Source organism: Sciurus vulgaris (assembly GCF_902686455.1).
Source record: "Sciurus vulgaris genome assembly, chromosome: 1".
Classification (NCBI taxonomy): domain Eukaryota; kingdom Metazoa; phylum Chordata; class Mammalia; order Rodentia; family Sciuridae; genus Sciurus; species Sciurus vulgaris.
This window is the reverse complement of record NC_136461.1, coordinates 160977533-161000806: the sequence shown is the minus strand read 5'-3', so window position 1 is coordinate 161000806 and position 23274 is coordinate 160977533. Positions and strand designations below refer to the sequence as shown.

Here is a 23274-nt window from a genome sequence, read left to right as displayed (position 1 = left end):
CCTGGGTTCAATCCCCAGCACCGCAAAAAAAAAAAAAAAAAAAAAAGAGAGAGAGAGATTTAAAACATACAGATGTTTATAAATACACATGGTGTGTGTGTATGTGTGTACGTGTATGTGTGCACATTCTTGACATCTGTTCTCTGAGCGGGTCTTGAAGTAGCAACACTCCAATAGCATTGAACTCACCTACTGACCAGATCATGGTTTTTTCAATACTATTTTCTACTAAAAGAAGCCAGAGCTCCTTGAAGAAATGATTGATTCTAGAGCCTGTAAAGGAAAAATGTAAGATGAGCCAGGAATGTCATGTAACAGTCAGAAAGTAAAAAATGGGAACTCAGATGGCCAGAGAAGCCAGCTTGAAGATGCTCTAGCTGGCCACAAAAAAAATAAATAAATAAAAATACATAACAATAATGGTAGTAACAAATTATTGCTCATTAAATAAAATAGGAATCTCTACATCCATGATGAAAATAAATGAATATATAGGAGGTTTAATGAGAAACTGGATATTTACAGTACTGAAAGAATCCCTTTCAGACAAAAATATTTGATAACTACAAGGGATAATCACTTTAACATGACGAAGACTAGCAGACACATTCATAACCAAGTGACAAAAGTGAATATACTCCATCATAGGACAAATTAAAATTGACTACCTGACAGGATGCAATCAGAACACAGCATCTCTTAGATGTTCCTGCCCCCAATACAAAATCTGAATCTAATCTAAGAAAATTAAAGGAAATTCTATAAAATACTGGTACATAATCTTCAAAACTATCAAAATCAAGAAAACCAAGGAAAGACTGCACAACAGGCTCCTGACTGAAGGAAACATGACAACTAAATGAACAAATTATTCTCCAGTGGATTGCATGGGCAATAATAGAACAATGTTAATCTCATGTCCGTTTTAGCTTTATTGTGGATATGTAAGACAGTGCCTTTGTTCCTGTTCAGAGGAAACAAATACGCACGACAGTGTGAGGGATGGTGAGGAATCAGGACACAACTTACCTTAAAACAGTTGAGGGGGGAAATGTTTTTTTCTGGCACTGTGTTTGCAATGTTTCTGTGCAAAACTGTAATCTGATTCCATATATTGCAAATACACAGGTCTGATACAATTGACAGTTTTTTCATGTTTTTATTGTAGTTAAATCCAATTTGTATTATAATACAAAATGCTTAACAAACACCAGAGATCTATACTACCATTTAAAACTCGAATTTTTGTAAAGGAAACAATATAGTAATTTTAAAACACATTTAAACCTCTTGCCTCTATAAGATGTAAAAATAAGCAGACAACCTTCAAGGAGATCGGAACTGTGCAGACTTTTTTAGGCTACTAAGGGGCAACCTGTGGCATAGAACTGATGTAATACTGCAGCAGAAACAGTAAATTATGAAGTGGTAATTCTCACACACAGTAATCACAATCCCTATCCTAAACCCCATCCAGATACTGCAACTTACATTCTCTAAGAAAGCAGCCTTCTTTTCCTCACTAGGATGCTTCACAACATGTCTTTCCAAACTAAAGAAATGTCTTCCCATCCAACATGGGTACTTTTTAAACCATTTGAACTTCTAGTTATACAAATCAGGTTTAATAAATACTCCTTTCAGAAACAATTTTTGAGAGATAACATATTTTACTTTAATTTATAGTGGATTTCATCTCAAGCAGAGAGATAATCACAAAGATAGCAAAAAAATTTTAAACAATTCGTTAAATATTTACTGCATATCAATTCACAAAGCCTCATGATAGAGACAGTGATAGGAAACAGCGACCAAGGTGCCAACTTTAATCTTCAGAAGCTCCTCTTTTGCACCAGGAGACGACATGGGACACAATTTACTGATACTCACTTATTATATTAAGGAGGATATAACAATAATTTCAATTAATAAAATCTACATTCAGAGGAAGAGTTCTGAAACAAATCATCAAATCAAAGACACTCAGGCAAACTTCTCTGAGAAGACAGAACTATGGCACGTGTTCAAGTCTTAAATGTGGCTATTAAGTTAATGCTTGGTGTCACTCCATAACAGAAAGGGCAAAGGGAACACTGCCCTCATCTTTCCACAACAAAAGCAACCAAAATAAACATGAGATAAAAGGTTAAAATTAACATCAAATGCCATCTTACAAAATTACTTAATAGACTAATGAGTAGGTAGAAATGGGGAAATGGGATTTGCCATGGAAATGGGTTGAAGGGTTTATGGACCAATGGTGTATTTATATGAGACACAAATCATTTTTTCACTAATTGACCTAAAAATGACCCACAAAGGATTGTTTCCTGCTCTATTGTCAAAACAGGGCAAAAGCAGGAAAACTGTTCGTCATGCTCAGGGTTACTGTGTGATCTGTTTATTTCAAATCACAGTAATGCCATAAACTGGCAGATACTGCATCCTGTCAATTACTAGCTACTTCATTATTAACATTACCAAAAGAATATGATATGTGTATGATTGATTAAAGTATAAATCACTATTTATAGCCTTGGGAATCCCTCACCAAAACCATATGGCTGTCTTTGCTCTGTGAAGTGGACACCTTGAGTAGATACATTCTACCCCCATAACTCTCATATCTTGCACTTTATTAAAAGTATCACATGAGAATCAGCAACACAGTCATGGCAAATACTCACTTTAAAAGTGAATATCTACTTTGATGAATAAACTATATTAAAACATTAAACAGAATCACTTGTTTAGAAAAATGTTTCACAATCCTATCATTCTGGAAATGATTTAAGTTTGCCATTAAACTTCACAGAGAAACTTGAGGAAGTGAGTCAGTCTATGGCAAGGTAGGATCTTCAGTACATTCTGAGCTTTGTGAGGCCAGCCATGTTTTTGAAAGACTGAAGCACATGTACCTCAGGGGTTTTATTAACATCAGACCGAGTTTATTGTTTGGTTCCTCCATGCAAAACTGAAGTAGATGAGCCAAGTCAGTTTAATTAGAGAGATCTAGCTTTCTTCATGGTGTTGATGCTGATCATAAAATGGTACTCCTAGATTAAAATTCTAGAAAGAACCGTTAGTGGGGATTTTTGTGTTTAGTTTTGCTTGCTGTCTCTCGGCAGTCACACTGGAGACCACTGCTAACAGAAAGAGGCTCTCACTTTTCGGCCCTTCAGAGGCTGGGGTGGACGGTGATTGCTCAGCAAAAATGCTGCTGCTTCACCCTCTGCTGTACACAGGAGGCTGCGGAATTTGGCCAGCTGTTCAAGAAAAGAGAAGCATTAATTTCAGCATGAAAAGTCACGCCAATGCCAACAAAATGCATAGTGAATTCAAGCAACGTAACCTTTCCTCCACCAGGAACCAAAGAGAGTTTGCTAAGTTATGACATAAATGTCATAAAGAATTTTTCCATCAAATTCTCTTCCCTGCAAATATCTGTGTTCTGAAATTAAGTATACAATAATTCTTTATTTCAAGATCAAAGTAATAAGAGGAAATGACATTTAAAATGTGGTTTAAAGAGTATGCATCTAGAAATCAGAGTATTTTTCTACGTATTCTCACATGCACACAAGTGTGATGTGTGTTTTATTACAAAAATGGGCTCAATTATAAAGCTGTTTTGGAACCTTCTTTTTCCAACTAATAGATATCCTAGGTATTTTTTGCAAATCAATAAACTTACATGTCTAATTGTAACCAATACAAAGCTCTATTGTAAGTTTGTTGCTCTGTAGTAAGTACATTTTGTAGAATTCTAACAATTTTGGGGTGGTTTAATATTATTTATTAAAATTTAACACAGGCCTATAGTAGTAAAATGAAGATTGGATAAATTGATTGATTCTAGCTTCTCAAAAATGTTCACCAAAATTGTACTGCAAAAACTTGTTTTTGGCATTTGTTTTATTGTTGTTGTTATTGTTGTTATGTTTTTGTTATGGCTTAGATTTGAAGTGTCCCGCAAAAGCTCATGGGTAAGACAATGAAAGAAGATTTAGAGAGGAACTGATTGGGTCATGAGTACCTTAACCCAATCAGGGAATTAATCCCCTAATCAGGATTAACTGAGTGGTAACTATAGGCAAGTAGGGTGTGGTTGGAGGAGGTGGATCATTGGGGGTTGCCTTTGGGGTGTATATTTTGTCATAGTGAGGAGAGTTCTCTGTCTCTCCCTATCTTTCTCTCTCTCTCTCTCTCTCTCTCTTTCCATTTCCTGATCACCATGTGAGCTGCTTCCCTCCACCACACTCTTCCACCATGATGTTCTGCCTCACCTTGAGCCTTGAGGAATAGGGCCTGCTATCTATGAACTAAGACCTCTGAAACTGTGAGCCCCAAAATAAACTTTTCCTCCTCTGAAATTGTTCCTGTCAGGTCTGTTGGTCACAACAGTAAAAAAGCTGACTAAAATAGTTTTGATGAGGACGACTTGGTAAACTATTAGGAATGACAGCCTCCATTCTCTAAACTTCTTAGTTATCTAATCTCAGAGTCAAGAAAATTTGAATTAAGACACATCAATTGGGTTTCCATCATCTTCATTTACCTGTATATTTCACATACAGTATCAACCAGATGGCAGTGCTGGCCATATAGCTCCTCTCGTAGAGTGCCTGACTCTCATGCTGGAGACCCAGGTTCGAGTCCCCAGCCCTGTGTGATTGTGCAAATACCAAACAAACAAGTGCACCGCAGTATCAACCAGATGGGAGGCAGAGGGAAAGGTCTCTCCATAATAAATGGTACTAGTTTATAACCATGCTCTATGGAGCATAGGATCATCCATCATATGCACAAAACTCCTGTGTTTTCACAAATGATATTCTGTGGTGTCCTTAAAGAGCCCAGATATGGGAAGGATGAAACGCATAGCTACAGCTTATTATTACTCATAATTTCTATTACTCATATTACTATTACTCATAATTTCATTAGGCTAGATCATTGTACCTAAAACTAGATGGAACTTAAGAGAATGTCTGATGAGGTCAAGTAGGAGAAGTCAATGAGATCTCATCCCTGGGAAGACACCCAGGCTTCTGCAGATCATGAGAATCAGGTTCATGTGGAGGGGCTATTCCAGGCAGCTGTGTAAGCATACAGAGTCCCACATCAGAGTGCTGGCCTAGGGGCCACACAGAGCACAGCCTGCCTCCCAGTGATACCACTGATTCCTCTGAAGACCTTGGCTCTATTTAAACACACATGACATTCAACTCCTCTGGCTCCCTACCTCTGCACCACTTTAGCCTCATTAGTTCAGAGCTGAATCTTACTTTAGATCTTTCTCTGACCAGCCTGTTCATTTGACAGGAGAGCCCAAACCTGTCCTGCTGTCTCATCAAATCCTTTCCCTGTATGACTCTCCCAATCACTTGATTAGCCAGATAGGATCTGTACCTGCTAACCCCTACTCGGATTCGCTTCTTTTGGGTCCTGTGTCCTCCATTGACTGGCCCCTACCAGTGTCATCCTCTCATGTAGCCACAGGCTTGTTCAGGCAGAGAACCTGCCCTTCTGTCACCAAGGCTAACTCAGCATCTACGCGTTCCTGGCAAGGAGTGTCGCCAATTCTGCCTTGAGGCTGAGGTAGGTGTGACCTGTTTTGTTGGTTTACTTGGCTCTAAAACTGAAATCCCAGTTTTCTTATATAGCAACCCCAGTAAGATGAAATACTCTTTTTCAAAGGTTCTGTAAATAATGCTATGTGCTCAGTCATGTGAAACAGAACACTGTTGCCTGCCAAAGTGGAGTAACAATGAAAAAACGCTCTCCTATGGAACGTGGTGATCCAGGCACTGCTTTGCATCACATTAACCAATTAAATCTCCAAAACAACCCTATCAATAATATACTACCATCCTGCTTTATAGAAAAGGAGCTTGAGAGCATTTCAATAAGTCATCTGGCAAATAAGCCATGAAATGACCACAGAAGCTTATTTCGATTTTATCTATTTTTCCCATTTCCCCCTAATATCTTCTTATTTACTTTGTACTGTGGAAACAAACATACACAAAGGCAGAAAAAATAGCAAACTGCCACAAATGTATCATCCAGCTTCCACTATCAATACACACCCAATTTTTCCACCCATGCTCCCACCCATTCTCTCCATGCCCTATCCTGCCCAAACTAGATTCCTTTGAAGCAAACTCCAAACATCATATTAGTTTAGTATAAACATATCAAAATACATCTCTAAAGCATGTGACATTCCTAGCATTTTAATAGGCACTATCAGCATGGTTTCTGAGCCTCGGACCACCCACTTTCAACCAACCTTTCTAGATCTACCTATCTCTTTCACATGCAGATGCCACTCTAAGCCAGTTTGTGAAGGGTGATCCCAGACATCTGAATAAAAAGATTTGGGGGTAATTATTAAAACTTCAGATTCCTAGATCTTACCCCAGACCTCCAAACCAGAATTCCTAATAAGGCCCAAGTTCCACATTTTGCTAAGCTTCCCTAAGTGGACCTTGGATACACTAAGCTTTGCACACCACAGGTACAAAACTGCCAACATATTTTCTGCTTTTCTCTTTCCTGGTCTTATTTTTGATGTTCATTCTTGAAATTCCCTCCTTTCCTTTACTACCTGCACCCAGTATCCATCTTTTAATCTCTTAAACATCTCGATATCACTTTTCCAAGAAATCTTTCCCAATTTCTCCATTAGAAAATAGTCTCTAATCTGAACTTCCATTACTTTCTGTAATGGTGGTCTTATGGCACCAAGCATAGCCCATTGTGTTATGGTTTTTGTGTAACTTATTTTATGCCCTCTATTTGAGTACAAGTTCCCTGGGACAAGGGTCACTTTTTAAAACATTTTTAGTTGTAGATTGACACAATACCTTTAATTTATTTACTTATATGTGGTGCCAAGGATCAAACCCAGTGCCTCACATATACTAGGCAAGCACTCTACCACTGAGCTACAACCACAGTCCAAGAACCTCTTCTTATCCATCTTTGTATCTCTTGTACCATTCCTTGCAAAGAACTGGCAACAAGTGAACAATTTTATGATTCACTTGTACAGTCCACCACAATTTAGAACTTTAATTTCAAGCTAATGATATACTGTTTTATACATAAACTTAAAATTAATGTCAAAGTGACTGAATTATTTTCTCATCTCCTAAGTAATATAGTAATACAAAAGTAAAGGAAAAACATTCCTAGATCATTAATTATCATTAGTTGTAAAAAAAATTTTACTATTAAAAAAGCACATTTGAGTTTTGCTTCTAGCTATTCAGACTGAGATCTTGCACATAGTCTCCTCGTACAAAGCTCTGGTAAGTTCTGGTTTCTCCAGTTTTTAGCCTGGAGCTGCATTCTGGAGCTGAATGCAGTCTGCCAGGCACACACAACCACAGTAGGGAGGATTGCAAGGAGAGAGCCAGAGAGGATTCTCGAATCTTTACCCACATCTCTGACTGACCCAGGAACCATGCATACGCTAAACAGATTCCAAACAGACCAGTTGAACTGAGACCACAGCTATGATGAAAGAAAAAAATCTGTACTTCTAGTTCAGCCAAAAAAACTGTCTGCTGAAACAAAAGAAGCAATACTCATCAGAGAAAAAGAACAGAATCCAGAATGTTCACAACTTAATGTTCATATCATCTAGAATACAGCAAAAAATTACTTAGCATATGAAGAATCAATAAAATGGAAAACATTTTTTTTTTTTTTTTTTTTTTTGCGGTACTGCGGATCGAACTCAGGGCTTTGTGCTTGCAAGGCAAGCACTCTACCAGCCCAGCTATCTCCCCAGCCCGAAAACATTCTTAATGAAAGAAAAAGCAACAGAATCCAACCCAAGATTAACCCAATGTTGGAATTCATAAGAATTTGAAAGTGGTAATTATAACTACTGGATGGATATGTCAAGTGAAAGCATCTTTTTAATGCATGAAAAATCTCAGCAGAGTAATAAAAAAATTTAGCAAGAAAATAAAAACAATAATGGAAAACCAAGTTGAAATTTTATTTTTGAAACAGTGTCTCACTATGTAGCCTAGTCTCAGGTTTGTGGGCTCAGGGTGATCCTCCCACTCAGTTTCCCAAGTGCTGAGACTACAGGTACATGCCTGACCAAATAGAAATTTTAGAACTAAAAGATACAGTTGGATGGACTTAAAAGTCAAATTGACATGACAAAGAAAAGAGCAAATAAATAGACATCAATAGAAAAATATTTATGATGAAAAGTAGAGATTTTTATAAGTTTAGTTGAAAAATAGATCCTCAGGGACCTGCTAGATGATATTAAAAGGTCTAATGCAATGTAATTAGAATATCAGAAAGAAAGAAGAGAATGAATGGGGACATCATACACCAAAATGAACCCAAAACAACCACAGAAAACTGTAAGAGCTAAAACTATTACTTAAAGTCATAGGAAAAAGTTGTAGCTTATTCTTAGATAAAGAGTCTTAAATAGTACAAACTTTAAAAGATAAGCTGATAAAATGTACATCATCAAGATTAAGAACTTTTGCTCTTCAAAAGACATCGTTAACAAAAACAAAAAGCAGCCATATACTGGGAGAAAACTTGGGCAAAACATGCATTTGAGTATGAATGTACCACAGTGAATCCAATTTATATATATAATTATAAGGAACTAAACAAAATAATAATAATAATACAAGGGACATCAGTGGAGTGGAGACAGTGGATCAGGTAGAAAGAAGAGGGAAGGAAAAGGAAGGTACTGGGGAATAAGGTTGATCACATTTTGCTATGTGCATGTATGAACATAGCATAATGAATCCCACTATAATATATCATTATAATCCACCAATTAAAAACATGCATTTGAGAAAGAATTTTTATCCAAACTATACAAAAAACTCTTGCAATTCTAGCGAGAAGACGAACAACCCAATTTAAAAATATGCAAGGAATCTGAACAGATACTTCACAAAAAAAAAAAAAACACGTGCAACGTCATATAAAAAAAAAAATGTTAGAACTCAAAAAACTTTACACGAAGAATACAAATAACCCAATCAACAAATGGGCTAAGGATATGAACAGACACTTCACAGAAGAAGATCTACAAGCAATCAACAAACATATGAAAAGATGTTCACCATATTTAGTAATAAAAGAAATGCAAATCAAAACTACACTAAGATTCCATCTCACCCCAATCAGAATGGCGATTATCAAGAATACAAGCAACAATAGGTGTTGGAGAGGATGTGGGGAGAAAGGTACACTCATACGTTGCTGGTGGGGTTGCAAATTAGTGCAGCCACTCTGGAAAGCAGTGTGGAGATTCCTTAGAAAACTTGGAATGGACCCACCATTTGACCCAGCTATCCCACTCCTCAGCCTATACCCAAAAGACTTAAAATCAGCATACTACAGAGATACAGCCACATCAATGTTCATAGCTGCTCAATTCACAATAGCCAGACTGTGGAACCAACCTAGATGTCCTTCAATTGATGAATGGACAAAGAAACTGTGGTATATATATATATATATATATATATATATATATATATATATATATACATACACACATACATACATACAATGGAGTATTACTCAGCTATAAAGAATAATAAAATTATGGCATTTGCAGGCAAATGGATGAAATTGGAGAACATCATGCTAAGTGAAATAAGCCAATCTCAAAAATCCAAAAGGCGAATGATCTCACTGATAAGTGGATGATGACACATAATGGGGGGTGGGAGGGGGGCAAGAATGGAGGAAGGAGGGACTGTAGAGAGGGAAAAGAGGGGTGGGAGGGGTGGGGTGGAGGGAAAAAATAACAGAATGAATCAAACATCATTATCCTATGTAAATGTATGACTACGCAAATGGTATGCTGTTACTCCATCTACAAACAGAAACAACATGTATCCCATTTGTTTACAATAAAAAATTTTAAAAGTCAATCACTAGACATCAGGCAAGTGAAAATTAAAAATCACATATACCAGCTAGAATAGCTCACTTAGAAAAACTGACAATACCAAATGCTCGAAGAGATATGGAGCAACTAGAAATCTTATAAATTGCGGATGGGAATGCAAGGTGGCACACCACTTCGGAAGTAAGATGTAAGTACCTTATAAAATCAAACACACGTGACTTAGTGACTCCAGTCCTAGGTACTGAACCAAGCCATAGAAAATGTGTCCACACAAGTGTGTATGTGAATTGCTCTTAATATCCAAATATGGACCACTATTACTAATATATAACACCTATAAACTAGAAACAACCCAAATTTCCATCATTTGCTGAAGAGATTTTTTAATGTGGTATAACCATACCATAGAAAATAAATCAGCAATAAAAATAAAAGAAACAGGTGAAACCTAAAAACATTATGCTAAGTAAAAGAAATCAAACACAAACATTTATTTACTATATGATTCATTTAAATAAAATTCTAAAAAATATAAAATTCTAGTGACAGCAATCCAGTGGTTGCTTGGGGCTATGAAAGGAAGGGCCAAGAGATCTATTCTCTCTTGGTCTAAGTGATTGTTGCAAGGTTGCATACAATCACCGAAATCAGACCACACACTTAAAATTTGTGAGTTCTTTAATGTACGAATAATGTCATAATTTTAAAAAGGATTTTTTTAAAGGAGTATTTTGCGCACTGAATTTGAGCAGCTGAGTATATCAATTCAGATGATTTAGGTGAACTCAAAGAAACTCAGCAAGAAATGTCAGTTTTCAAAAGGAAATGACAGATATATTATTAAAAGTGTCGGAAAACAATATATCTGTTCACTGGCATGGCAGTTAAATCAAGAGTTTAGTACTCACTTGGTGACTCTGAGGGATAAAAATGGATTTGAATCAAGAAACAGAAAATAAAAAAGCATCTAATTTTCCCTTTAGGTCAAACAGTGACTTGGTAAGAAATAGCAATAGAAAACCCTCGAAAAAAATTTAGTGTCAACTTAAGAGGATTTATTCTTCACAGCTAGTGATATTGTATGATGGAATTGGAAAATGAATAAAAGCAATATTTCTCAGTGACTTTAAAAAGAAAGAACTGCTGAAATCAAGATTAAAAATTACCTTTTGGAAAGTGATAACTCAGTGATACAAGATTTTTCAACTTAACTTACACAAAAGAGCTAAGAAACTAAATAATTTTCCCAAACTGCATGTTTTCCATTTTTAAAATAAACTTTTTATTTTAGGACAATTTTATGTTTATATAAATTAGCGCAAGCTATTAAAAATATTTCCCATGTACCCCACACTGAATTTCCCCTAGTATTCACATTTTATATTAGTGTGGTACTTTCTCCATAATTAATGAGCAATATTAAATATATGTTATCTAATTTCCTTCCCTTATTCAGGTGTTTGTGTTTTAATCTACTTTCTCTTTCAGAATCCCATGCAGGAAACATTACATTCAGTCACCCCCTCTTTTTAGGCATCTCTTGGTTGTTTCTCAGACTCAGCTTGCTTTTGATGACCTTGACAGTTTTGAGGTGTCCTAATTAAATACTTGTAGAATTTTCCTCAGTTGGTCTTTGTTTGATGTTTTTCTCATATTTAGAATGGAACTGGATGTTTTAAATATCTTCTGATCCATTCTTTAACTCTTAAAACCATCATAATATTACATCATATAACAATTTGAATTATCATTCTCGTTAAAAATCAAGATCTATGAGGATTCAAGATGGCGGACTAGAGAGGCACTGCATCTCCCATCACTCCAGAACTCAGGATTCAAGAAGGGGAGGCATTGAGAGACTGGGACCAACATAGAACGGCGGGGTGAGTCTCTCCCACCAGGTGAAGCTCTGCTGGGGTGGCAGGCCCGGACAGGGGCAGCTTCTCGGAGCAGGGCAGGGCAGCGAGAGACTTCCCCAAGCAGCCCTGCTCCCTCCACAGGCAGGCGCAATCTACAGCCTCCTCCTCGGAGCAGGCCCGCCCAGTGAGAGGTTTTCCGCACAGAGCCAACCCCAAGCCCCGGACCCAGTGGCGGCCCTGGCCCGCAGGTGGCTTCTGGGACCAGGGCAGGACAGCTAGAGGCTTTCCCAAGCAACCTGGCTCCCTCCAGCAGCAGGCACGATCCACAGCCAGCTTCTAGGAGCGGGACTGCCCAATGAGAGGATTTCCATGCAGAACCAGCCCCCAGCCCTGGACCCAGTAGTGGACTAGGAGCAGCTTTCTTCAGAAGCACTGCATTATCAAGTTGCTCCAAGACTTCAGGCTACTGAAGGCTGGGAGGTGATATACTGGAAATCTACAGGGACACTATAAGCCAATAGAGGAAATCTGCAATATCTCAGAGTCTCACTGATATCTGACCAATATGAGAAAACAAGGGAAGAAAATGTCCCAAACAAACCTAGATATTATATCAATAAAACCCAATGACGGCACAGCCCAAGAAATATCAGAAAGCGAGTTCAGAATGTACATAATTAAAATGATCAGGGAAGCAAACGAGGAGATGAAAGAGCAAATGCAGGCATTAAAGGATGAGATGAAAGAGCAAATGCAGGCATTAAATGATCACACCAATCAATAGTTAAAAGAGCTAATACGGGAAGCAAGAGATCATTTCAATAAAGAGTTAGAGATACTGAAAAAAAAAAACAAACAGAAATCCTTGAAATGAAGGAAACAATAAACCAAGTTAAAAACTCCATAGAAAGCATAACCAATAGGATAGAACACCTGGAAGACAGAACCTCAGATATTGAAGACAAAATATTTAATCTTGAAAACAAGGTTGACCAAACAGAAAATATGGTAAGAAATCATGAACAGAATCTACAAGAATTATGGGATATCATGAAAAGGCCAAATTTAAGAATTATTGGGATTGAGGAAGGCTTAGAGAAACAAACCAAAGGAATGAACAATCTATTCAATGAAATAATATCAGAAAATTTCCCAAATCTGAAGAATGAAATGGAAAACCAGGTATAAGAGGCTCATAGGACTCCAAATATACAAAATTACAACAGACCCACACCAAGGCGCATTATTATGAAAATATCTAACATACAAAATAAAGACAGAATTTTAAAGGCCGCAAGAGAAAAGAATCAAATTACATTCAGGGGGAAACCAATAAGAATATCAGCATTTTTCAATCCAGACCCTAAAAGCTAGAAGGGCCTGGAACAACATTTACCAAGCCCTGAAAGAAAATGGATGCTAACCAAGAATCTTATACCCAGCAAAAGTTACTTTCAGATTTGATGATGAAATAAAATCCTTCCATGATAAACAAGAGCTAAAAGAATTTACAAAAAGAAAGCTGGCATTACAGAACATTCTCAGCAAAATATTCCATGAGGAAGAGATGAAAAACAATGATGCAAATCAGCAACGGGAGGAACTAGCCTAAAGGAATAGCCAAATAAAGGTGAAACCAAATCATGTCAAAAAACAAAAATGAGTCAAATGACTGGAAATACAAATCATATCACAATAATAACCCTGAATGTTAATGGCCTGAACTCATCAATCAAAAGACATAGACTGGCAGACTGGGTTAAAAAGAAAAATCCAACAATATGCTGCCTGCAAGAGACTCATCTCACAGAAAGAGATACCCACAGACTAAAGGTGAAAGGATGGGAAAAAAAAATACCAGGCACACGGACACAGCAAAAAAGCTGGAGTATCCATCCTCATTTCAGATAATGTGGACTTCAAGCCAAAACTAGTCAGAAGGGAAAAGAAGGAATTACATACTGCTTAAGGGAAGCATAAATCAGCAAGACATAACAATCATAAATATCTATGCCCCGAACATTGGCTCATCCATGTACGTCAAACAAATCCTTCTCAATTCCACAAATCAAATAGGCCACAACACAATAATACTAGGCGATTTTAACACACCTCTCTCACCATTGGATAGATCCTCCAAACAAAAATTGAATAAAGAAACCATAGATCTCAATAACACAATCAACAATTTAGACTTAATGGACATATATAGAATATACCATTCAACAAAGAGCGAATACACTTTCTTCTCGGCAGCACATGGATTCTTCTCTAAAATAGACCATATTTTATGCCACAAAGCTACTGTTAGCAAATAAAAGAAGATAGAGATACTACCTTGTATTCTATCAGATCATAATGGATTGAAATTAGAAATAAATGACAGAATAAAAAACAGAACTTCTCCAATACTTGGAGATTAAATAATACACTATTATATGATGAATGGATAACAGAAGACATCAGAGGGAAATAAAAAAATTCTTAGACGTAAACGAGAACAAAGACACATCATATCAAAATCTCTGGAACACTACGAAAGCAGTACTCAGAGGAAGATTTATTTTATGGAGCGCATTCAACAAAAGAAGTAAAAATCAACAAATAAACGACTTAGCACTACAGCTCAAAGGTCTAGGAAAAGAAAAGCAGACCAACACCAAAAGTAGTAGAAGACAGGAAATAGTTAAAATCAGAGCTGATATCAATGAAATTGAAACAAAAGAAACAATCGAAAAAATTAACAAAATAAATAGTTGGTTCTTTAAAAAAATAAACAAAATTGATAAACCCTTAGCCACACTAACAAAGAGAAAGAGAAAACTCAAATTACTAAAATTCGGAATGAACAAGGAAATATCACTACAGACATGAATGAAATACAAAACATAATTAGAAACTATTTTGAAAATCTATACTCCAAAAAAAACAGAAAACCTCAAAGACATCAACAAGTTTTTAGAGACATATGAATTACCTAAGCTGAACCAGGAGGACATACACAACTTAAATATTACAAATGTGAAGAGAGAGCCTACAGAGTCGGAGAAAATCTTTGCCACTCATACTTCAGATAAAGCACTAATTTACAGAATATATAAAGAACTCAAAAACTCTACACCAAGAATGCAAATAACCCAATCAACAAATGGGCTAAGGATATGAACAGACACTTCACAGAAGAAGATCTACAAGCAATCAACAAACATAGAAAAATGTTCAACATCTCTAGTAATAAGAGAAATGCAAATCAAAACTACCCTAAGATTCCATCTCACCCCAATTAGAATGGCGATTATCAAGAACACAAGCAACAATAGTTGTTGGAGAGGATGTGGGGAAAAGGTACACTCATACATTGCTGGTGGGGTTGCAAATTAGTGCAGCCACTCTAGAAATCAGTATGAAGATTCCTTACAAAGCTTGGAATGGAACCACCATTTGACCCAGCTATCCCACTCCTCAGCCTATACCCAAAAGACTTAAAATCATCATACTACAGAGATACAGCCACATCAATGTTCATATCTGCTCAATTCACAATAGCCAGATTGTGGAACCAACCTAGATGCCCTTCAATTGATGAATGGACAAAGAAACTGTGGTGTGTGTGTGTATATATATATATATATATATATAATGGAATATTACTCAGCCATAAAGAATGATAAAATTATGGCATTTGCAGGCAAATGGATGAAATTGGAGAATATCATGCTAAGTGAGATAAGATAAGCCAATCTCAAAAAACCAAAGGATGAATGATCTCACCGATAAGTGGATGATGACACATAATGGGGGGTGGGAGGGGGGCAGGAATGGAGGAAGGAAGGACTGTATAGAGGGAAAAGAGGGGTGGGAGGGGTGGGGTGGAGGGAAAAAATAACAGAATGAATCAAACAACATTACCGTATGTAAATTTATGATTACACAAACGGTATGCCTTTACTTCATGTACAGAGAAACAACATGTATCCCATTTGTTTACAATAAAAAAAAGAGGAAAAAAAATCAAAATATATGAAAATTCTCCTGCTACAGTTAATGTTTCAAAATGAATTAACAATTACACCAGAGCTCTAATATGAAGCTATTTTTTAATATACTCTCCTACATAAAAAACCACATCAATAATATTAATTTAATGAGCCTCAAATAAGACAGTCATGAATCCATAGCCAGGTGGTTATAATTTCTAAATTTGCAGGGAGTTGTTTTGAATAAGTTTAATTGTATTCTTTTTAAGGAATTATGTATTTTGATATATTCTCTTCTAAATCACTAGTGTATTGAAAAAATAAAAATAAGAATCAACAAAAAGGTACTTTCCAAGTTTTTAAAAAAATATTTCATTATCAATGGACCTTTATTTTTTACTTATTTGTATGTGGTGCTGAGAATCAAACCTATGCTAGGCAAGTGCTCTACCACTGAGCCACAACCTCAGTCTCTTTCCAAGTGTTTTTAAGGAAATAGAGATAGTCTTAAAATATGAAGGAAATTACGAGCCCCTGGTTTTAAATACCTTCGTGTTATAATTAACACTTATTATTAAACATCGAAATTTAATAAAAGAATCTAAAAGTAAGCAGTTTAACATTTCAAGGGGAGAGAAATAAACTCCTTTAATAAGGCCACTAAATCAGCAGTAGGTCATTTTTCTCATGACAGAATGATGAAAAATTTCACAGAAATTTTCATGTCAATCAAAGTCTGGATTCTATCCAGTCTTCTATAAAATGTTTTAACATGTATACACCAAGGTATTATTTGTCTATAATCTTAAAGATGAGGTCAATGAGGAAGAACATCCAACAGGAAGTTAGATGTGTTCCCAAAGGGAAATGTTGCCTACAAAGATCCGGGTGAAGGTGAACCAGTCCTAGTACGACAGGGGTGCGTGTTGGAATAAACAGCTAGGTAGGGGAGCAAGCCAGGAACAGGAAGGAGTATTTAATTAGCTGCAAAAATATAATAAACTATGTTCTACTAAGATACTGTAGAACCTAATTAAACAATGACAACAAAAATAAAAACCCACGAAGGAGTCAGCATCCCAGAACACACATTAGTCACACCATTAAAGCTCCAGTGATTTCTGGGTACTCATGGCATCCTAAGTCTGGAAGAATGCTTGGCCTTATGTGGGTGTCCAGTAAGCATTTAACAGAAAGATGAAGGGCTGGGTCATAACTCAGCTGTCACGTGCTTGCCTAGCATGCCCAAGGTCCGGGGTTTGATTCCCAGGATTGCAAATATTTAATTAATTAAAGAAAAATGAGTGAGTAAACGTCTTCACAGGAAGGGTATAGTCAGCCAGCCCACAGCCTCTTACCAAATGCTTAGAAGCCCTACCAAAGTTTTGTTAACAAAAAATAAAAACCACCTTTTTTTTTTTTTTTTTGTAGTTCTGAGGATTGAATCCAGGGCCTCACACTTGCTAGGTAAGCACCATACCACTGAGTTACAGTAGTCCCTCTTGAATTCTTAAGTGGTCCATAAGACCACTTCTTAAACTTAGCGGGCACACATTTCTAAGCACACTTCTCAGTTTTCACCCTGAAATCTGTGGAAGAAGCAGTGTAGGGACTGAGATCAGAAAGACTGTCGCATTCTATACAGCCTCTCCCCTGATTTTCCTGTTTGTATCCCAGCCTGTCCATGTCTCAAAGCAAACAAAAGAAAACAAAAGCAAAGCTAGAATTCAAAACAGTGCTTCACTCTCATGGGCTTCTTTATGTGCCTTACATTTCTAAGAGATGGGAAAGAGATCATTGAATCGTAGACGATCAAATAAAAAAGGGACACAAATCTCATCTAATCCAACCTCCCATCTGATTAATAAAGGGAAAACACAGGCTTAATGATGTGGCAGAAATGATGGACAGGGTTTTAAAACATGGATGCAGCAGGCCAATTTCCTCTGAGTGAATCAGCATCGATGTGAAAGAAGCTACATACCTGTTGAGAGCTAATATTTATAGGCTGTTTTAAAACAATCCACGTGACGCTCTCAAGAAGAGGTGGAACAGTCAGAGAACCAGGGTATGTCCAGTAGTCCCAGGAGGGTGGAAGCAGAGATAATGGGTCAAAATTTGTGAATCGAGTTTGTTTGCCCTGGATGAATGAAGAGAATTCCCACAAATTACAATGGAAGAGCTTTACACACACACACACACACACACACACACGCACACACACCACAAATACATCCAATGAAATACTATGGAGTTATTCAGAATCTACCTTTAGCATCTTAAAAAAAAATCTGCTTCATCTAAAACAGCACATCATACAGATTTATTTCAGAAGAATAAGATTTGTTTTTATATAAATGATCTTTAAAATATTTTACAAATCAAGACCTATTTTGTAAAACTACAATTCTAGAAAGTAACTTTGTATAAGATTTATCAGTGATTACCTTAGATAATGTAAGACCTTTCTTATTTTTAAAAGATCAGTGATACTAAGTTATTTCTGCATTTTTAGTCAAGAAGGGTTGCTTCAAAGCAGGCAGTATATACTATGTCTAAGGTTTAAGTATTTTAAGCAAGATAAAAGAATTAAAGACAGGAGAAAGATGTCAGTCATTAATACAGAGTAATTCATTTCACCTTTTCTTTAATGGAATCCAAAATGTCAGTAATCTTTTGCAGTTGGGAATTGTGTTCACCAATCTAAAAATGTGAAATTTAAAAAAAAAATGGTTACAGTAGCAAATCAAGTCATTTCAATTACTGTTTTTAAATTAATTTCTAAAAATGTACACAGAAGATACATTGATTGTTCTAGAATAAAGGTTCTCTTCTGACAGCCTTATCATGCCAGAAGAATATTATATTACAGGATTCCTGTACTGAACTTTTCAGTTTGGTTCCAAAACTGGTAGCAACAACTCCACTTTTTTTTTTTTTTTTTTTTTTTTCCTAATGAATGTTTGTCATATAGGTTAACTTGAGAGAAACCTTACTTAGGAAACTCTTAAAACACCTGCACTATTAATTGAGATGTGACATTCGGACCCTTGATCCAAATTGGCTGCCATTTCAAAGTATAGACAAAAACATTTCCCACATCTAGCCTAAAATGACTTGAGGTCCCAAAGCAAGGGGACATGCCTTCATGAGCAAAGGCATCAGAAATACACAAATATAAATATTTTCATTATTAGGGATGTTCTGACTCCACCTGAAGGTTTTAAATCCTTCAGAATTAAAGTGTGCTCTCTTCCCCACCTGGATCCTGCTGCCCTACTCATTCTTGGTGGCCAAAAATTAAGAACCTGATGCTACCTGTGGCACTCCCTGCCTCTGCCCCACATCCAGCCCCCAGTCCCAGATCCATGAGTTACAACATCACTCAGAGAATGTGGCATGGCAAAATTGCTCAGCCTGCAAGACAGTAGTTACAGTGGAGTTGAGAGGCCCACACCACCCCAAGTGTGAGGACAACAGTATTCGCCTGTCCACATGGGAAGGTTGGACAAAGAGAAATACAACAAAACTTTTTAAAAAGTTGTTCAGTTAGTTAAAGACAACATGCCATTGTGTCCAAAAAGTGCTTCAAAAATCATGGGCTTGAACTTTTTTCTGTCCTACATATCTAAATACTGAAATCAGGAATCAGGAAGAGCCTAGAATAAAGGTCTTCTTTGAAGGGTCTCAGTTGTTATTTTTGCTGCTATCCTTAATACTGCTGTTGCTACTCACAGGAAAATTATATAATGGACAATCAGAAGAATCACAAGACAATGCTCCTACATTAATATTTAACTTCTTAGCATTCACTTCAAAAGGAAAATACTAAACTTAGAACTAGTCTACTATGAAAAAAAAAAAACAGCTGAATGTACACTCAATGACTGAAGCTCTTTATCCAACATGCTAATTTTTAAAAATGAAATCATTGGATTCTTACCTGTAAAAATACTCCCAGGACAGCTAGTCCATCTGGCTCATGAGCTGCTTCAACAAAGCTGGGGTATTTGTCTGAATTCCAATGGACAACATGGAGCTGAAAGGAAGGTACACAACACAGTTCAGATGTTTTTTAATACATCCTGAAAAATGTAAATGCAAATAAAGATTAATATAGGTGTTCTGGAGCTTAGCATTCATACGTATATATTCTTCACAAAAACCTTGGACGTAATTCTCTTTTTGACTTATCCAAAAACTCGAGGACAACAGTGAAGGATATGATCACTTAGCTAGTTTGTGGTATACAATTTTTTTTTTACCAATACTAGGGGTTGAACCCAGGGTCCCACACCTACTAGGCAAGTGCTGTATCACTAAGCTACATCCTCATTCCTTTTTATTTTACTTTGAGACAAGGTCTCACTAAGTTGCCCAAACTTGTGATCGCCCTGCCTCAGCCTCCTGAGTAGCTGCAACTACAGATGAGTACCACCACTCTCAGCTGAGTTGCTATTTACAATGCCCTGAGCATCCTGTCCAGTCTTTCTAGCTCTAGCAAATTCCAACCATTGCTCCCTGGTGACTTGGGGAGCCACTGTGTCTTCCATTGATAGAACTGCAGTGAAGCTGCCTTAGATCAGATCCCAGCTGACAACAGGTCCATCAAGGAAACCTGGGCTCCACAGCTGGGTGGAGGAGTCAACTTCCTACACAGCAGGTTTTCAGGGACATTCCTGTTACCAAGGACAATGCAGTTGCTCCTGAAAATGACCAGTCAGATGTTTGTTACTATATTTTTACACTTTTGATGGCTTTGTCCTTAAGAAACTACTTTAAGAAGTTTACTACTAGGTTATTTTTAATGGACAAATGATAACTATATACATTTATAGGAAATGATGTAATGTTTCAATGTAGGTATATAATATGTAATAACTAAATCAAACTAATTGACATATTCATTCCCTCACTTGCCTATTTTTTATGTATTTATTACTTTAGATAAATATATTCAGATCTTTTGATAAAAGCAATTTTAATAGTGAAAAAGAGGCTTTGAGTCTAGGAACCAGAGGTATCTGAGGATGAAAATGAAAGGCAGCTAGTGTAACCGGATGGTGGGAGGAAGGGGAAGAAGAACAGGAAGAGGAGTTCAAGGGACCTGGAATTCTAGAAAAGGCTTCAACTATTTCACAACTCTACTCTCATGTATGTGACCTTATGCAAAACCCAAAGAATACCTAAGTGTTCTCCCAAGGAAGTCAAATACACAAGCAAGTGTGAGAGACTGCAGAATAACAATAAAGTAGAAAACCAATTTTGGAGAGTCATCAATCCTGGGTAAGAGAGGGACAAACTATGAGAGAAGCCAAAGGGCAATGTGACACACCCAAAAGATTTAGCTATTCAGTCATAAATGCTGAAGGCCAGGCTATGCCGTCCAAGGACTTGATACGAAGGACCGCCCCTAGATAAGAACTCCTAGTGAATCCTTTTGGCACATCAGGAAAGAAATGCTTGTGTGAGCTTTCATTTCCAGCTGGCGTTAGAGAGAAAATTTATTATGTTCAAATGCATATTTTCGTTCCTTCCTTCAAATATACCTCTGCATCTCACAGACAACTAATATGAAGGGATATCAGGATTAGATAAGAATTATCATAACTAGTCAGCTGTAAAATTATAAAACAGTTCATCATCCAATTCAAGGACAATTGTGGAATTTCCATTCGGAAATTATAAAGGTGGATGCCTGCAGTACCATGTTCCAAGTTGCTGTGAGAAAGTTGGGGGAGGAAAGAAACCTGAAAACACTGGAGGAGGAAACAAGATTCACGTGGCTCACATGAGAGAACGACGTTCCACTCTCAGGGAGGGGCTGATAAGGATGCTGGAGTTGTTTTAAATGGCTCCACGCCAATACATCTGCTCCCTTAGTAGGAAACGACACCAAAGGGTCACAACTACATCTGAATAGAAAATGAGTGTGTAAATTGAGATATATACGTCCTGTAAGTAGCCATCTTTCTGCTAACTAAATAACAACAACTATGTAAAAAAAGATGGGAAACTAGAGCAAGAAAATTTTTTCAAAAATAAATAAATAAAACAAGTCCTCCTCTCTCCCACACTCTTGCTTAACTAGCAGCAATACCTTCAAAGAGAAACTGACGTCACTTTATCAACATTTGTATTTGAATTAAAACTCAAGCAATCAAATAGCAAACTCACAATTCCTGACTTACAATAACAGCAGCAGTGATTTGAGCTAAATGACAAGAAGGTGCTGTAGCCACTGCAAAAATGGACATAAAATTCTTTCCCAGTGAAAAATAATTTCTAAATGACAATATGACAATATGATCCAACTTTAGCATTTTAAAACTGCATAGTAGAGATATGTAAACTATCCTGCCAAACACTATTCCAAAAACTGCCAAGAATGTAGAAATCAAACTTTCACTTTTAACAACATATACAATATGCTTATTATATATTACTTTGTTAGTTTTCTATCTGACCTGAGATAATCAACTTATAATGAGAAAAGGTTTATTTTAGCTCACAGTTTTGAAGGTTCCAGTCCATGATCTGTTGGCCCCTTGCTTTTGGGTCTGTAGCGAGGCGGCACACCATAGCAGGACCACGAGTCAGAGCAAAACTGCTCACCTCATCGCCAGGAAGCAAAAAAGAAAAAGAGGAGGGTGTCCCACTATCCTCAACAGTGCACCCCCAATGACTTGCAGGCCTCCCACAAGGCCCCATCTCTCAAGGGTTGCACAACCTCCCAACAGGACCACCGAGGGGACCAAGCCTTCAGCACATGGGCCTTCGGGGGACATTCAAGATTCAAACTATAGCAATTATGGATAAATGGTAATCAGATAAATCTCCAAACTTAGAGTGGACTATGAGCCTAGTTTCTGAACATACATAACTCTTAGGAAAAATTTTTTTTTACAGTTTAGGTCACTTTAATATCTCTCTGTAATGTCACAAATCATATCAGGCCCCAACTTAAATTTCTTTACATGTTGCATTTTTAAATGTTTTCTTCTCCCTTTCACTTTTCTTCTTCTTCTTTTTTATAAGGGGATACTACTTGATGATACTCATGAAATTAAATTAAAAATGCTGGAAAAAATAATTAATACTTTGGGATCCTTTCTGGAGTTGAGCACAAAGGAATTCTTTTAAACCTAAAACCCAAACAAGTGACTCCCAAATGCCACCATTTGCAGCCCTTACCTCTTCTTTAAAGTACAGGTTTGTATCCGGTGGCCCACCTGAACATGAGCCTAGAACACCTAACAGGCACCTCATTTAACATGTGCAAAATAGGAAGGTCATTCCTCTATGGAAACGGCTCCTGCTGGACTTGCCTATCTCAGTGAATGGCACAACCACCCTCCAGGTTTCTCAAGTCAAAATCTTAGGAATATTTCTAGACTCCTCTATTTCCTTCCTTCTCCTGGGCAAGTCCCATTGACTTTACCATCCATACACATCATAGATTTCTCAGTTCTCTGCATCTCCACCACCCCACGGCCCAAATTACAATCACTGC

The 23274-nt window shown here is 37.0% G+C and overlaps 1 protein-coding gene across 2 annotated transcripts in view; it reads right to left on the bottom strand.

The window, feature by feature from the left end:
* Positions 1 to 726: 726 nt before the first annotated feature.
* Positions 727 to 23274, bottom strand: part of CA13 (carbonic anhydrase 13) — a 34529-nt gene continuing 11981 nt past the window's right edge. The window contains exons 4-8 of one of the 2 annotated variants that reach the window (XM_079148454.1): positions 19705 to 19800; positions 18402 to 18464; positions 17746 to 17901; positions 13643 to 13714; positions 3186 to 3266 (exon numbers count right to left, since the gene is read on the bottom strand). In XM_079148454.1, coding sequence (XP_079004580.1) covers positions 13688 to 13714; positions 17746 to 17901; positions 18402 to 18464; positions 19705 to 19800 — 342 coding nt within the window. In that variant the 3' untranslated portion in view covers positions 3186 to 3266; positions 13643 to 13687. Of the gene's footprint in view, positions 3267 to 13642; positions 13715 to 17745; positions 17902 to 18401; positions 18465 to 19704; positions 19801 to 23274 lie in introns of both variants that reach the window. The other variant, XM_079148453.1, reaches the window with a different exon arrangement.